Source organism: Lemur catta, chromosome 14, assembly GCF_020740605.2.
Source record: "Lemur catta isolate mLemCat1 chromosome 14, mLemCat1.pri, whole genome shotgun sequence".
In the NCBI taxonomy this organism is placed as follows: domain Eukaryota; kingdom Metazoa; phylum Chordata; class Mammalia; order Primates; family Lemuridae; genus Lemur; species Lemur catta.
The window spans coordinates 63,687,155-63,702,772 of record NC_059141.1 but is presented as its reverse complement, the minus strand read 5'-3'; the positions used below and the strand labels follow the sequence as shown (position 1 = coordinate 63,702,772).

At 51.4% G+C, this 15,618-nt stretch overlaps 1 protein-coding gene across 1 annotated transcript in view; it reads left to right on the top strand.

Annotated features, from left to right (window-relative positions):
* WDFY4 (WDFY family member 4) overlaps positions 1 to 15,618 on the top strand; it is a 296,219-nt gene that overhangs the window by 258,128 nt on the left and 22,473 nt on the right. The window contains exons 49-52 of the mRNA XM_045569053.1: positions 175 to 294; positions 2,743 to 2,860; positions 3,548 to 3,657; positions 13,133 to 13,286. Coding sequence (XP_045425009.1) covers positions 175 to 294; positions 2,743 to 2,860; positions 3,548 to 3,657; positions 13,133 to 13,286 — 502 coding nt within the window. The remainder of the gene's footprint in view (positions 1 to 174; positions 295 to 2,742; positions 2,861 to 3,547; positions 3,658 to 13,132; positions 13,287 to 15,618) is intronic.

The window sequence follows — 15,618 nt, the reverse complement described above, 5'->3', positions numbered from 1 at the left end:
TCCCTGAGTTGGCGCCGGCTAACACAGGCATGCAGGGATGCCCAGAGACACGCAGGGAATGCCTGTCCTCGCCAGGAGAGCCAGGGGCTCCCGCCGAGGGCTGAGGGTGAGACCCTGAGGCCTCAGGAGAATGTCAAACATGTTTGGCGTATCCCCTTTTGTCTCTTGTGGTAGAAAAGGGACATCAGCAATTTTGAGTATCTCATGTACCTCAACACCGTGGCTGGGAGGACCTACAATGACTGCATGCAGTACCCGGTGTTCCCCTGGGTCCTCGCGGACTACACCTCGGAGGTAAGGCGCCACACAGACCGCGCGGCTGTGCTGACACCCTCTCACCCCACGACCGCAGCCCGCGAAATCGGTGCGCAGAGCCTGACCTGGGTTCCTGGGCCTGACGGCTGCTCGTGCTTGGCTCTCTCGGCCCCGCGGTGGCCTTCAGAGTCCGGCTGCCTGGGGTCCTGCCTCAGCTCTGCCGTGGCGTGATCCCAACGAGCACAGGGGCTAAAACGAGCCCCAGAGGGTTTCCGGCTTACTCTCTACAGTGAAGGCAACCGACCCCATCTGCTAAGACGCTGCCATAGCCAACACCGGGGGACAGCTGCAGTCACAGTGAGCTGGGCTGGGGAATTTGTTCCTAGAATCAACATGTGCAGGGAGAGAGAGAAAGAGGGAGGGAGGGAGAGAGAAAAAAGGGAGAGGGAAGGAGAAGGAGATAGAAATACAGAGAAAACAAACCACTCTCCGTATAACTCAACTTCAGTAACCGAAAGGATGGTAGCTGGGCTTCCCCTAGGATCCGGACTAAGACATGCAGCTATAGTGACAGGGGAGGCTGGTGGCAAGAGGGCAAGACCAGAAGACTCATCTCTTTTGGCCGCCACCCCTGGACCTCAGCAGGCAGGGGAAGGAGGAGGAGGAAAGCCACAGAGCTGGGCCAAGGTGATGTCCGTGCGTAAGGGACGGAAGGAAGGTGGCTGGGTCACTTGTTCAGACGAGGCTGGTCGGTCCTGCCTAGAGCTGCCTGGATGGCAGAGCCCTAGGATTTGGGAGAGGAAGACTTGCTGTTTTGTGATCTCCTGTCCCCACTAAAGATATTGAACATGGCCAACCTTGTCTCACCGCCACATGCTGCTGCTTGTGGCACTCATGGTCCATCCTAGGCAGAGGCATTTCAAACACAAAACTTACATGTTGCAAAGTGGTGGTTTACCAGCCTTTTTCCTTTAGCTCATACCATGTATTTAAAATTTTTATTCTTTATCAACATTTCAAAATTGGGAGATTTCTCCTAAAAGAATCTGGGTTTCCAATGTCTTTTGGAAAATCAGGCTGTCTGGCAACTAGGGAGGCATTCTGACCTGGCGAGATGGCTGGGGCTGAGTGTGGGTCTCCACATGTCCCCTCCCTCCCTCCCTGGGGTCTTAGGAGGAGATGCCTTACTCTGCCGGCTTCTGCAGGCATTTGAGATGCTGGCGCCCTCAGTGGAGCTGCTACTAAAAGAAAGAGGGTTACACGGAAGCACCTCCTGTAAAGAAATGCAAACCCTGGGAATACAGGGCTCCTCCGCTAACAGGCAGAACGTTTCTGCTAAAAGAACTGTCTCCAAGGTGTCAACAGAAAAGAAGCCAAACTCTGTAAAATAATTTAAAGAGGTTTATTCTGAGCCAAATTTGAGGACCGTGACTCAGAGCCACGCTCAAGAAGCCTTGAGCAAGTGGACTGGCTGTGGCTGGGTCACAGTTTGGTTTTATACATTTCAGGGAGACAGGGGTTACAGGTAAAGTCATAAATCAATACATGGAAGGCCTACATTGGTTTGGTCCGAAAAGGTGGGACATCTCAAAGCCAGGGCTTATAGGTTATAGGGCGGACTTAACGACTCTTTGACTTATAATTGTTTAAAAAAAATGAAGCTTTGCATATAAAGACTTAGAATGTTTTAAGTTAAGATAAGGAATCAAAGACAGCTGCTGGCCAATATGTCATGTAAATTAAGGACCTAGAGGTTTGTCTTGCATAGCCTTAGGCCTGTCAATGGGTTACAAAGGATGTCTGCAAGAACAGATGGGGGCATGAGGAGACAGGTCCCCCCTCATGGCTGGCAATTCAGTTTTAGGGTATCCCCTTGGCCAGGAGGGGGTCCATTCAGTCATCAGGGAGGGGGGAGCCTTAAGATTTTATTTTAGTTCACAGAGGGCACCCGGCCCGGAAACTCTTCATGTCTCCTCTGTTGTGTGTTCCCGAGGACGGGGAGGGGCGGTCATTGCCTGCTTTCACTGCCCAGAAGGGCCTTCAAAACAATGGAGTAGTTCCTCTCATTTCCTTCCAAACCAGATGACTTCTAATTTCATATAAAATCAGTTTGATTTTTAAGCAAGGACCCTGAACTATTGGAGTAAATTACCCCATGAGGGCAAGAGCCAAATGCCTTACAGACGACAGGAATTCTTTTGAAAGTGTCTTTTCCGTAACGGGTGGCCATGTTCTGATTTGGGTCAACTTGGAACAGGTTCAGTGTGAACTCAATCTTCCCCTCCTCTTATTTTCCATCTCTCCCCTTTTAAGTCTTTCTGGATCACTGGCTTCGGGGCCATAAAACCCCAGCCTGCTAGCTAATCACTAGAGGGGTCAGACCAAATGACAATAAACCAATAACGAGAACCATAAAACTGAAGAGCGTGGCTCTTAGGGCACAGGGGGTCTGGGGGAGTTAACTCCAGCTGAATATCTGCCTTCTAGACGTTGAACTTGACGAATCCCAAGACTTTCCGGGATCTTTCAAAGCCCATGGGGGCTCAGACCAAGGAAAGGAAGCTGAAATTTATCCAGAGGTTCAAAGAAGTTGAGAAAACTGAAGGTGAGTAGATCCAGCTTGATTGCAGTGCTGCTCCTGCAAAAGCGCTGAAATGACAGCTGGTAACAACCTGCAAATGATTGCATCTGGACAGAGAACTCTCTAACCCAGGCTACGAATCACCCGGGGAGCTTCTAAAAATTACTGATGTCTACGCCACACACTTGCCCCTAGAAATTCTGATTTAAATAAATCTGTGGTGCGGCACAGCCCTGGTGATTGTACTGTGAAGCCGGGACGGAAAGGTGTCATGCTAAGGCCTAGTAACTCCAGACCTCGGGGCAGGCGATGGCTAGGGAACTGATGTTCGTCCAGCCCTTTCCACATGCCAGGTGCAGGCCGACCTGCCGCACATACCCAATGGCCCATTTCCCATAGAAGGAAACTGACTCTCAGAGGGTTTAAGCAACACGCTCAAGATCGCAGCCTCACAAGGGCAGAGTGTGCACTTGTCTGGCTCTGGAACCTAGTTCTCAAACATCCCCCGTCTGCACATCCCCTTTACAAGTTTTCCCACATTCACGTGCCCCCTGCACTCTGACTGCCTTAATGTTTTTCTTGAGGTCTACTCCCTAAACTTCAATAAATGTAGGTTTCTAAATGCTGTTCTTGAGCATGGTGTAGCCTGTGTGTCTGACATATATGAGCACATGTGGGGAAGCCGTCCTCAGGCGTGTCCTCTCATTGCAGGAGACATGACCGTCCAGTGCCACTACTATACCCACTACTCCTCAGCCATCATTGTCGCCTCCTACCTGGTCCGGATGCCACCCTTCACCCAGGCCTTCTGTGCTCTGCAGGTGAGCTGCCGCCCCGACACACATGAACACGCACACATGCACATGCAGCTGTATCACACAGACCGAGACCTGGGCTCGAACAAGGAGGGGACCCCTCTGCTAAAAACTCAATTATTTAAAGTGGGCTTGTTAGCCAGCAATTCCCACTTGACGTGGGCTCCAGGATTCTGTCCACCAGCAAGTTCTTCATCAGTCACACCTGCACATCTGCCCAACAGAGTCTTACCAAAAAACTACAAAAATAAGGAATGAGATATAAAAAAAATTAAATACTTAACATAAATAAGATTTAGTGGAAAAGGAAAAGCTGTAAGCTTGGAGACTAGCAGGGCAGGTCAAGATTGGAAAAATAAATATAAGAAAAAACAATGAAAAGAATATGACTCAAGACATCAGAATGCATAAATCTGTGCTAAGTACAAACAAAATATTTAAAGACTGAAAGGAACAGCTAAACCAGAAAAAAAAAAATTAACCAACTTACCCACAAACTAACAGACCATTGCACCAGTTTAGGGTTGCCAGGTTTTTCAAATAAAAATACAGGATGCCTAGTTCAATGTGAATTCCAGATAAGCTGAGATTTTCAGATAAACAATGACTTATACTAAACAACAACAAAAAAATGGTTGTTTATCTGAAATTCAAATTTAGCTGGGCCTCCTGTATTTTACCCGGCCAGTCTGGCTCCAGTGTGTGGTGGTGTCCAAGGCATGTGGGATTTCTGGGCAGAGTCCCTCGTGGGCAGCATTGTGAGGGTGCCAAGAAGCTCTGTTCTCCTATTTCCCTCTCAATCCCATCACTGGGATCCTGCTTCCAAGAAACCCCTTATCCCAGGGAAACAGCTTTCCCACAGGGAGAACCCTCGGGTAGCCTAGCTGGCCCAGCCCACTCCGAAGTGAATATAGCACAGGGTCCGAGTTCATGGGCTGACCCTTGCAGTGGTCCTAGGGAGAGGAAGGCAGGGGACACCGTAGGCAACAGGCCACTGAACACACAGGGACTTGCTCTGACACCTGAACTTCATCTCGGAAGGGCATGGGTGTCCCAGGAGTCGTGTGTTGTGGTCTGACTTCACCAGCAAGGTCACTCTTTGTGGTCACTCAGAGGACCTTGACCCTGAGAGATCAAAGGCCACCCTTGGTCAGCACGAAGGCCAACTCCTGAGCCCTGGGCAGGAGTGAGTAGGCAAAGTCAAGGTGCTTTCTCTAAATAAGGAGCAAAAACCCTCGTGTCTTCTGTTACTTGGCACAGCCCTCTCTCTCCTTGACGGCACAGCTCGTCTAGACATTGCATAACCCCCTCTCCCTGGAAATTCACTCAAAAATAATAAGTGTGCTTCCCCTGAGCCTTTCTCAGGCAACAAGCATTTTAAGTAAGTTTGGTTTGGAGAACAAATGGTCCCAGAGCTGTACCCCATGCCAGGAATCCCATCCAGATGTTGCTCATTAACCCACAAGAAATGATGATCACTGTTGATGATAGTGATGGATTCCGTTACTGGTTTTCATCCAGGGAGTTGGAATGCTCAGGACGCTTTCAGAGTTTCCCTTTGCCCCCTCAGCCAGATGCATTAAAGCTGCAAGCCTGGCTCCACCTGTTGCTCAGGGTCTCTTCACACTGGGAGGAGGCAAAGTGAAACAGAAACAGCCCGGGCTGTGAGATTTACATCCCTGCTCTGCCACTCGTTAGATACAGAATCTTCTGCAAGTTATTTTACCTCTAGAAATGGGGGTTAATTACTCACATCTCACTGGGCTGCTGAGATGATTAAATGAGAAAATGTGGAGAAAGCCCCAGCTCAGGGCCTGACACTACATAGGGGATCAATCACTATTAGTTCCTTTCTTCCCTCCACAATCAGCCAGATCTAATATCAGCAGGCCTGAGCTTGTTCAAGCTGGTCTCTGCTGTAAGCTAATTTCAGGCAGTCTGGATGGCATCAAAGTATTCTAATGTTGCGTGAGCCAGACGAAACAGGAGTGCTGTGAACCCACAGGGATATTTGGGTTATGGCCACTTTGAAGTTTACTGCTAGTTTGAGTTCATTTTAGCCAGTTTGGTCCACTGGTGACCAGGCCAGACTAGTTTGGGATGGTCTAAATCAGCGTGAGGTGGTCAGAGCCAGTTTCATATGCCCTTTAGATGCACAAATGGAGTCGTATCAGCTTGAGCCCATTTGACTCCCACATTGAAGTCTCTGATGCAACTCCTTGTTTCGGGGCCCGAATCTGTCTTCGGCAGACGGGCGCATCCAAGTTGGAATCGTCTGGGATCTTTACATGTGCTTCTGAATCGGTCTCACCTTCCTAATTTTAAATGACTCTTTTAGTGGGTCACAACTGGTCTAAGCCTTTGGAGCCAGCAGAAGAACCAGACATCGTCTCCTTTTTCCTTAACAAAAAAATAAAAACTATGTATTTTAGCTCTCAAGGGAATGGGTACAAAGGCTGCACCTGTGGGGGAACAAGCCGGGCTCACCTTTGGGAGTCCTAGCACCTTCACAGACCTTAGGAATTTTCTGGCATCTTCCTGAGGTCAGTCTCTTCCCTCCACCCCACTCCACCTCCTAGGGTTCAGGCCTATCCCTCCTCAAGAGACCTTTGCTTTACCCCCCTGTGGTGACAGGAAAAGGAGCCTCCCCTTGTCTCAATAGCCCAAGGCCCTGACTCCCAGCCCGGGGTGGATCAAGGAGTCGGGGGAGCAAGAGAGGCATGGAGGGCGCAGAAGCATCTGGTGGAGACCAGAGCCAGTGTGCACAGAAGGGGCAGCACAGGAAGGTGCTCTCCCACTCTGCCTGGGGCGGCCTCTGCCACGCACCCGTTAGCGTGAGTAAGCCGCAGTTGAGACGTTTGTAGTAAAGGCTGGAGCTCAGGTTCTCTGCCATGTCTGACCTTGAGCAGGTCACTTTCTTCCTCCGGGACTCAGTTTCCTTTTTGATAAAATAAAGGAGATGGGTGAGATGATGGCCTCTGAAGTCCCTTTTGTAACAGCATCAGCCTCTAATGTTCATTAAGCATTCACTATGTGCCTGGATGGTGCTAGGTACCTTACAAGTATTATTTAAAATTTTTTTTTACCGTTTTATTGTGGTAAAATATGCATAACATAAAATTTACCCTTTTAATCATTATTAAGCGTACAGTTCAGTGGCATTACATAGATTCACTTTGTTGTTCAGCCATTACCACCATCTATCTCCAGAACTTTGTCATCTTCCCAAACTCGAGCTCTGTACCCATTAAATGATAACCCTCCACTCATTCCTTCCCCCAGCCCCTGGCAACCACCATTCTACTTCCTGTCTCTATGAATTTGACTACCCTAAGTCTCATGTAAGTGCAGTCATACAATATCTGTCCTTCTGTGCCTGGCTTCTTGCACTTAGCATAATGTCCTCAAGGTTCATCCACGTTGTAGCATGTGTCAGAATTTCCTAAGGCTGAGTCTGGTTCCATTGTTTGCATAAACCACATTTTGTTTATCCATTGTCTCTCAATGGACACTTGGGCTGCGTCCACCTTTTGGCTGTTGTGACCAGTGCTGCCGGGAACACTGTTATGCCTTCCACGTGCTGGTAACTCAGGGGACCCTCCCTAAGTGGTGAGAGGGCGCTGCGATGAATCTCAGTCGCCTGGGTCTCTAGGAGGTCACCTCCCTCAAGAAATAACGTGGAAATGAGATAGGTTCCCGCTCTGGGGACACTGAGCCTGAAACACTCACTATAACTAAAGTGAGGTGGGGTCTACAGAGGTTGCCCGGAGGGGACAGAGTGTTCAGCGGATAGGGACACATTCCATTTTCAAGGTCACGTTTTCAGTAGAACAGTGCGGCGTCCCTCATGCGACATCACACACAGGCACACACACATGCAGTGTGACCTATAGGCAGTCATGCAGTGCTGCATGCAGTATGTGTGCAGTGTGCTGGCTGCATGTGTGGGCAGCGTGGCCCCCAGCACACTCAGGGCAGAGTGACAGGCAGCATGACAGCTGTGCCATGGAGTAGCTGTGTTGTCGCCTGCCCCGTGCCTGTGCAGTGTACTCTGCTGGCTGCTAGGAGACAGGTACGGGGTTCTCTGGGCACTGTGTTGTGCCCGGCGTGTGCTGTGCAGAGCTGTGACAGCACGAGGAACTCCCACTGCAGTGTGGCGTCCTCTGATTCCTGGCTGCAAGGAGTGCTCTATTCCTCTCATGTTTAAATGTTCTTAAGTTTGGACTGGTTTTAGAATTGACACCTACCTCCATCATTGCTATGTTTGTTTGCTTTTCTGCCTCAAACCTGCTATTACAATGTTAGATTCTTACAATCCAGAAAATATGGTGTATGTATGAGCAGGTGACAGGTGCAGGCAGTGTGACCAGGCACGTGTCAGCTGTGTGCTCTGTTATCCCGACTCCCTTGGAGGTGTGAACTGCTGTCTGGGGGGTGTGGGGGCTCGTCTGCCCCAGCGATGGCTTCAGCGTGTTGCGCTTTCTGGGAGTCTTGCCCTGCTGGGGCTGGCGTCTGTGAGCGTGCAGAAAGTTGGGTCACCGGGGGCCAGGCCCCTGCTGGGGCCCCAGCCCATGCACCTGTTTCTGCCCCAGTGAAAGCACCAGTTGCTCTCAGGCCTGAGATCAGACCCTGCCTAGGTGGAGCCCAGCACGGCAGGCAGCGCCCAGCCAGGACACAGCGGCGGCTGCTGCTGCATTTAATAAGAAACAGAATAAAGTGCTGTGTTAATTAAGTCACAGCCCGTGTGAAGTCAGCTGTTACCAGCAGTGGGGCTGGGTTTTCTGAACCACCTGAGGTGAGATGGCTGGTTTCTGTGTGAGGCAGATGCTAACTGCACAGAGAACCGAGAACCACGGAGGAGCGCTTGGCCCGTCCTGCCTGTTTACCTGGGAGCTCGCCGCGGGTTCCTGGCTCCAGGGGCCCGTTGCCCGGCCTGGGGCGGACTGTGTGCCCGGGGAGGCGAGGAAGCCGCGCTGCCCGTGTCTGTGCCCGCCCCGTGTGAGCCCTGCCTGGTGTCTTCACTCACCACCTGCAGCTCGCACCCACCTCTGAGGCAAGTAGCCACCTCCTGGCACCTGCCGCCTGGCGCAGGGCTGCCCCCCGGACGCAGCCAGGGCTGCCGGGCTGGACTCGGAAGCCCCCAGCAGCACAGGACGTGGGGTCTGAGACGGCCCAAACTGTGACTTGATGAGAATCCTTCAGGGTCTGCAGTATTTTGTAGTTGTCATCATGCAGACTCAATGAGTATTAGAAAGGGCACATATAATACAAACAGATAGTCCTGAGATAAACTGCTGGCTCTAGAACTTTCTAAATGGCAGTATTGAATAACTGAGCCTTGATTTCTTCATCCTTTAAAATAAGCCCTGACTGGTGGGTGGTGAGGATTAAGACAACCTGAGACGGTTTGGCTGTTTCTGAGTGCTCCATGTGTGTCTCCTCTCCCCTACCAGCAGGCTGCATGTGTCTGACATGCCTTTGTGGGGGTTGCTCGTGTAGAAAGGGGCCACATCCCACAGGAAGGAAAGCTAATGGCTACTCTGGGGTCAGCCCGCCCTCCTTCAAGGCTGATCAGGCAGCCGGGCTAGTGTGTGGCTTCCCACATACCCTGCGGGACCCGTGGCCGGGCATGTTCCTGCAGAAGCCCAGGGAATACCCCCGTCCGGCTCCCTCCTACCCTCACACATCTGCCCCTTTAGTTCTCTGGCGGTGGTGTTGCCGCACAGCTGCCTGACTGTTTCCTGTTCCCTCTGGGGTCCTTCAGATTCCCCACCGCCTTGCCCCTGTCCTGGGCACTGGAGGAGCCCACTCCTCCACCCTCCCTGCCACGCTCCACCTCCCACCTTCGGTAACATCTGTCTCCTCCTTTTTCTTTTCCGTTTGCTGAGCCTCTGGGTGCCTTCCCCATGCACATTGAGACTAGGGCCAGGATTGCTTCCCAGTCCCAAGTCTGTGCGGGGAAAAGACCTAGGGGCTGGGTTCACTTGGCACCTCCCTCTGCATGCCTAGGGCACCATGTGAGGTATAATTCACACACACACACACACACACACACACACACGATTGTTTTCACACACACAACAGTCATCCAAGCTTTGCAGAGGAGGGTATAGGTGCTAAAATGGATTAAGAAACTCCTGCAAGAATGAACTGAAATTCTTACGCACGTTGGCCTGGTTCTAAAGCTCATGTGCTTTCCACCATTGCACTCTGCCTTTTTGATGGGAAAAGACAGTGGTTTAGATCAACTGATACATCTGTAGGGTCCTGTAAGTGAATCGTTAGCTTGGGATACTTTTAAACTACTGGAAAGAATATCTGCAGTGAGAATGGGTTGATTCAGCAACGGTCCTCGTTAGCCACTTCTGTTCCCATTATTTTGCTCTTAATTTGATTCATTTCTTAGCAATATTGAGGACCTCTTAAAGGATTTTAATTGAGGAAAGATACTTAGGGTTATATTATTTCTGAATCTTTAAATACTCACTGGCATCTACATATGAGTGATGTTCTAACTGGGCATAAAATCCGAAGACTTTTGCCCCAGAACTCTCCAGCCTTGACTTGGTGCCACTGTCTCGTGGCCTCAATGTCACATGGGAAAATCTTCTGCCAATAAGAAGTTGTTCTTCTGTTGGCAATAATAACGTGGCAGTTATTTTTTTCAGTCCGTTTGGATGCATGTAGAATTTGTTATTCTTGTTTGTTTGTTTGTTTGTTTGAAAACATGAGGCCTTGCTATGTTGCCCAGGCTGGACTCAAACTCCTGGGCTCAAATGATCTTCCTGCCTCGGCCGCCTGAGTAGTTGGGATCACAAGCACAAGCCACCATGCCTGGCTTCTCTATGCTTGATATTCAAGAATATCTGCAGCACAGATTCAGGGTAAATCCTGGTTCAGTAGTTCTCTCTGATCACTTTGTTTCCTTCGATCTCAACACTTGATTTGTTGCTGTTTCCTCTCATTTGGGTTTGGACGTGCCTTAGGTGGGCGCTCTGCAAACCTTCATTGGGCCTCTAGGCCTCTATCCTCGCCCTTTCTTCCCTCTGTCTCTCTTCCCTTCTCATTCCTTCCTTTCCTGAGAACTAAGTCCGAGCTGGGACTCGTTGCTGCCAGCCACCAGAGTTGACGTCAACCCACAGACTTGCAATGCAAATAACAAAGCAACTCTACTTTTTCTTCTAGGGAATTTGGTGTTTTCTTTTGTATTGCAGAAGTGAGAAAACCCATTAATTTTGAAACAAATGTATGCAAATACATTTATTAATATAGGAAATAGGAAAATCAGTTATTGCTTCCTTTATAAATAATACAGGCTTAAGTTTTAAAGATATTACTTTTGCTAAAATGCATTAGACAGCTGTGAAAAAAATAACATTTTTCTTTGTGGTAATATCTTTAACCAGATTTGTAGCACTAACAATATTCCGTATGTATATATTATTTTTATTTAATACAGGTAATCTTTTTATTACCAAATCATATTGTTTCTCAGGAGATTACCATCAGCACTCATAAAAACGACGAAAAGGCATCCATCTCCGTGCATGTGAGGCTCGGGCTGCAGATTAAATACACAGAGCTCTTAATGCATTTCAGTGAGTGACGCGTTAGGTGCAGATTTATTTAGACACCCCGCCCCCACTTTATTTCTCTTTCAATGTAAATTTGATGGTGGGCACCATCTCCTAATTTCAACTGAAAGCAAAGAAGTCACCCTGGGGTAGAGCCACATTGTTGAGCTGCCCATGTGCTGTGTTTGGTTGAGACCCCATGGGTAACTGGGTCTCTCCGTGTCCCTGTCCCTGTGTGGAGAATGACCCATGGAGCTCACTCGATCCTCTAGTCTGACTCAGAAAATGGATCAGCCGGTCCATGCCCACTGGGATGCCCGGGCCCAGCCACCTCACATGTGTGGCAGGTTCTCCCCTATCAGAAGAAGCTGAGTCCCCCTTGGTCCACACAGAGTAGGTCAAGTTTGTCTCAGGTCCCAGGAAGCCCCCAAGGAAACTGGCATGGGGCCAACCCTGCCCTTTGGTGTCACATCCATGGGTTTGACCCCAGTTCTGCCACTCACTGCTTGGCTGACCTTGGGAAGATCCGTACACTTTGAGTAGCCTCAGCTTTCTAGTCTACGAAACGGAAACACCAATTCCTTCCTGATGCACCTGCTGTGGGGATTAGAGAGATGACCTATGTGCAGACCAGACGTGCTGAGAGAAGGCTCTTGCCCTTCTTTGCCCTTCACCTGCCACTGCTGCTGCCCGAAACCTCCTTAGGTAAATGCTGATGGGGATCCTCAGCCCTCTGAGCAGGGAAGGGGGCTGACAGGCGCAGAGGAGGCACCGCCACCCTGGGCTCTGCCCTTTGCTCTTGCGGCCACGTGTGTGCTCTGCAGAAGATGGCAGAAGAAAGGCCCAGCCTTGATGAGAACAAGTAAACTATGAATCCCGGGAAGGAGGATGTTCCTTGGATGTACCAGAACATAAGTAGACCCAAGACTCAGTTTCAGAAACTCTTTCCTGAAGTCCCTCTGCCCCCAGTAGCCTCATTCCTCCAACCACCACCTGATCTGAGGCACCTCCCTGCCTCCTCCCAACCCCCAGCCCACTTAATGAATGAAGCTGGCATCAACTCAAGAAATTTGGCGATTTGGATGGGAAGATCAAAGCATCCAGGGAAAGACTCTTCTGTAAGTCTTACCTGGTCCAACCCCAACTGCCAACCTTGGGGCTGCATCAGGCCACCTGTGGAGATAGGCCTTGAAACCAAGGCTGGCCTTGGCAGGTGCTGTGGACATCTTGTCCCTCCTGGACCAGCCTCCCTCCCGTTGAGCACTGGTGTTCCTCCAGCTTTCCATCCTCAGACCAATTCTCTCTCGTCAAGGCTGAGCCCACTGGGCCCAGAGCCCCTTCCTGCTCAGCCCATGGAATGCCACGGGCTCTGTGTTGGATGTCACCAGGGCGCTGACGTAACCAGCTCTCCTCCTGCCTCTGCTCCTGGCTGGGGCCTGGCCCTCTGCTCAGAACACTCTGCCATCTTCCCCATCAGCAGGCTTCCAGACTACCTCTGTGGTGGGCTTCTCCAGGAAACTTCCCCTGACCTTCCACATAGAATGTCTACCCACTTCTTGGTCCTATAGTTGGTTCTTTACTTCCTGTCAGTGTCATTCAAATGTGAGCATCTCAAAAGTCAAGTCCAAATCATTCTCATTCTTGCTATGTCGTGTAAGTGCCTGATTCAGAGCTGGCCCTTGGCAAACTTGGGGAATGGTCAGGTGGGTTTTCTGCATCTGCTCTGAACTCGGATTTCCACAACAGGGAAACACAGATCCGTTGGTCACCATGGGTCCTGTATCCTTCCCGCAAGCTCTGGTGCAAGGTTCCAGAGAGTGATGGAGCAAATGGATGCGAGGTGGAGGCCCATGCCAGAGGTGCCCGGCACCCAGAGGGGCTGATCATGTTGGCCCCTCTTCCCACAGGGTGGAAGCTTTGATGTGGCAGACAGAATGTTCCACAGCATGAAGAGCACATGGGAGTCGGCCTCCAGAGAGAACATGAGCGATGTCAGGGAGCTGACGCCGGAGTTCTTCTACCTGCCTGAGTTCTTAACCAACTGCAATGAGGTGGAGTTCGGTGAGTGAGGCCTGGGCGAGGCCAGGGGTTGGGAGTGCAGGGTGCTCTCTCCCGTAGCTCCTGGGTTGTGACTAACTTCGTCAATGACTTTGCTGGGCCCTCCCCAGGACAGCGTGGCTGGTGCGAGGCCTCCCCTGGGTTGCAGCAAGCACCTGGATGGAAAGGTGGTTGCTGAGGAAGGACACTGGGCGCCAGGCTGCCAGGACAGCACTAAGCCACAGACGCACCCATGACCTTTCCTCCAAGGGTCCCAGGCCTGGGTCTGCAGCGAGGTGGTAGCCAGGGAGCAGGAGCCCTTGTTTGTACATAGGCCAGCTCTGGCACTGCCCTGCCTGCTACATAGTGATCTTGGGCAACCCCCGGCCCTGCACCAGTCCTGTTTTCTCTTGTTCCATAAATAGGTTAACCTGGACTCTGAGAGAGGGACCCAGAGATGCTGGGTGGGGTCCCAGGACTGTTATGCAGGCACTTGTGGCAGCTCCTCCTCTTTCCTGCACTTCAGACCCCCACACAGGAGGAGCCAGGACTTCTTTAGCAGAGCAACAAACAATTCAGGAAGCCCAGTGGGCAGGTCCCATGGTGCGTGGGCCTCAGAGCCTCCACTACACACGGATGTGAGTCTGAGTCAGGCGACCTGTAGACGGGGTGTGTGGGCAGAGCCTGGGCAGGGCCTGGGCCAGGGGCAGCTGTGGGCACTGGCCTGGCTGAGAATGCCCCCCAAAGATGGCACTCATGAGCCATCACCAGTGCACACCACAGACCCCAGGGTCCCCTTTCCTCAGGGCTCTCCTTCCTTCTCCTGGGCCAGGCCAGGTAAGGCCCCAGGGGAGCACAGGTGAGGAGAATAGTTTCTACCAAATTTTTTGCAGTGGTTTCCAGCCCTGGATTTGCAGCCAAGGTCCCTGTGGAGCCTGCCAGTGAGTTGGCCAGGCCCAGAGAGTCTGACCCATGGCACTTGGTGGCCTCGGCAGGCTGTCAGATGCCTCACATGTGTCGAGGGTGAGAACCAGACACATCCAAAGGACAGTTGTGAAGCATGGTGAGGCCCACGATGAGTGGGTTGGCGAGTGTGGGAGCCAAGGGGAGGGCGGCCACCCAGCCTGGGGTCGGAGCAGCAGCCGGAGCACTGACTCTGTCCTGGAAATGCAGCCAGGCATCTGAGGGACGTGTGACGGGCTCAGCTGCAGAAATGGTGGCACATACCAGCGATAGGGGCCAAGAGTGCAGGGTCCTCAGAGAAAGCAGGAGAACAAGTGTTTATTGAGCACCTACTGTGTGCAGGTGCTTCTTTAGGCACTGAGGATTTAGCTGGGTCTCCTGGGCTGAATTGTCCTGAAGATGTTCACCTTCTGAGTGGGGATGGGGAGAAGCAGGGAGAAAATATGGACAAGTTCTGTGTTATAAGGGGAACATTGTTGGGCACTGGAGAAGTCTTATGAGGAAAATAGGTAGCAAACGGTTTGAGAGTGACTCAGCAGGACCTGTGTTACTCTGGTCCCAGGAGGGACCTGCAAGAGGGTGACAGGTGAGCTGAGACCGTGCGATGAGAAGGGCCAGAGGGAGCAGGGGCAGGTCTCGTTCTAGCTGCTCCATGATGGCTCCGGAGGGTTCAGGTGAGACTGTGGCTCACGCGCTTTGAGCAGCCTTCACGTACCTGGTATTGCTCTAAGCACCGTTATGTGTATTTTCTCTCTTAATCCTTATGCCAGGCCTGTGAGCTAATTCCTGTAGTCGCCTCCACTGTACAGGTGGGAAAAGGAATCCCAGTGAGGTAAAACAGCTTGCTCCAGGTTGGGCACCTACTGGGTAGGGCAGAGACTTGGGCTGGAATCCACGCTCCTCTTCCTACTGTGTGGGGAATCTCTGTCTAAAAACCTTGATGTCCTCACTTTAAAAATGGAGAGAAATGCATAAATTATAGCATTAGAATGAATCAACTCATTCAGTGAGGCAATGTGTGCCAAGAACCTAGCCTCGTGCCCGCGGGGAGTTCGTGCAAATGTGCCGTTGGCACTGTCATCACCGACTCTCCCGCTGCGCCAGCGCTGTGCGAGAGGCACCCGGGTGAAAGACACAGTGTGGCGGGGGGGAAGACGCCCCAACAATGACGGCACTGAATCATTTTGTATGACTATGCATCAAGCATTAGCACTGCCTGGGAAGAGGACAGGGGACATTCCGGACAGAGGGGACTGGAAGCAGTGTGGCCCTCGGAGGACACTCCCGCTCTGACCTACACAGTCAGCAAGCCTGGGCAGCACAGTCTTTGTGTCCCTCGGTCCCTAGCCCGGCTGGGGCTCCCGTTTGCTCAGATGCCTGCTGTTTGTCATCC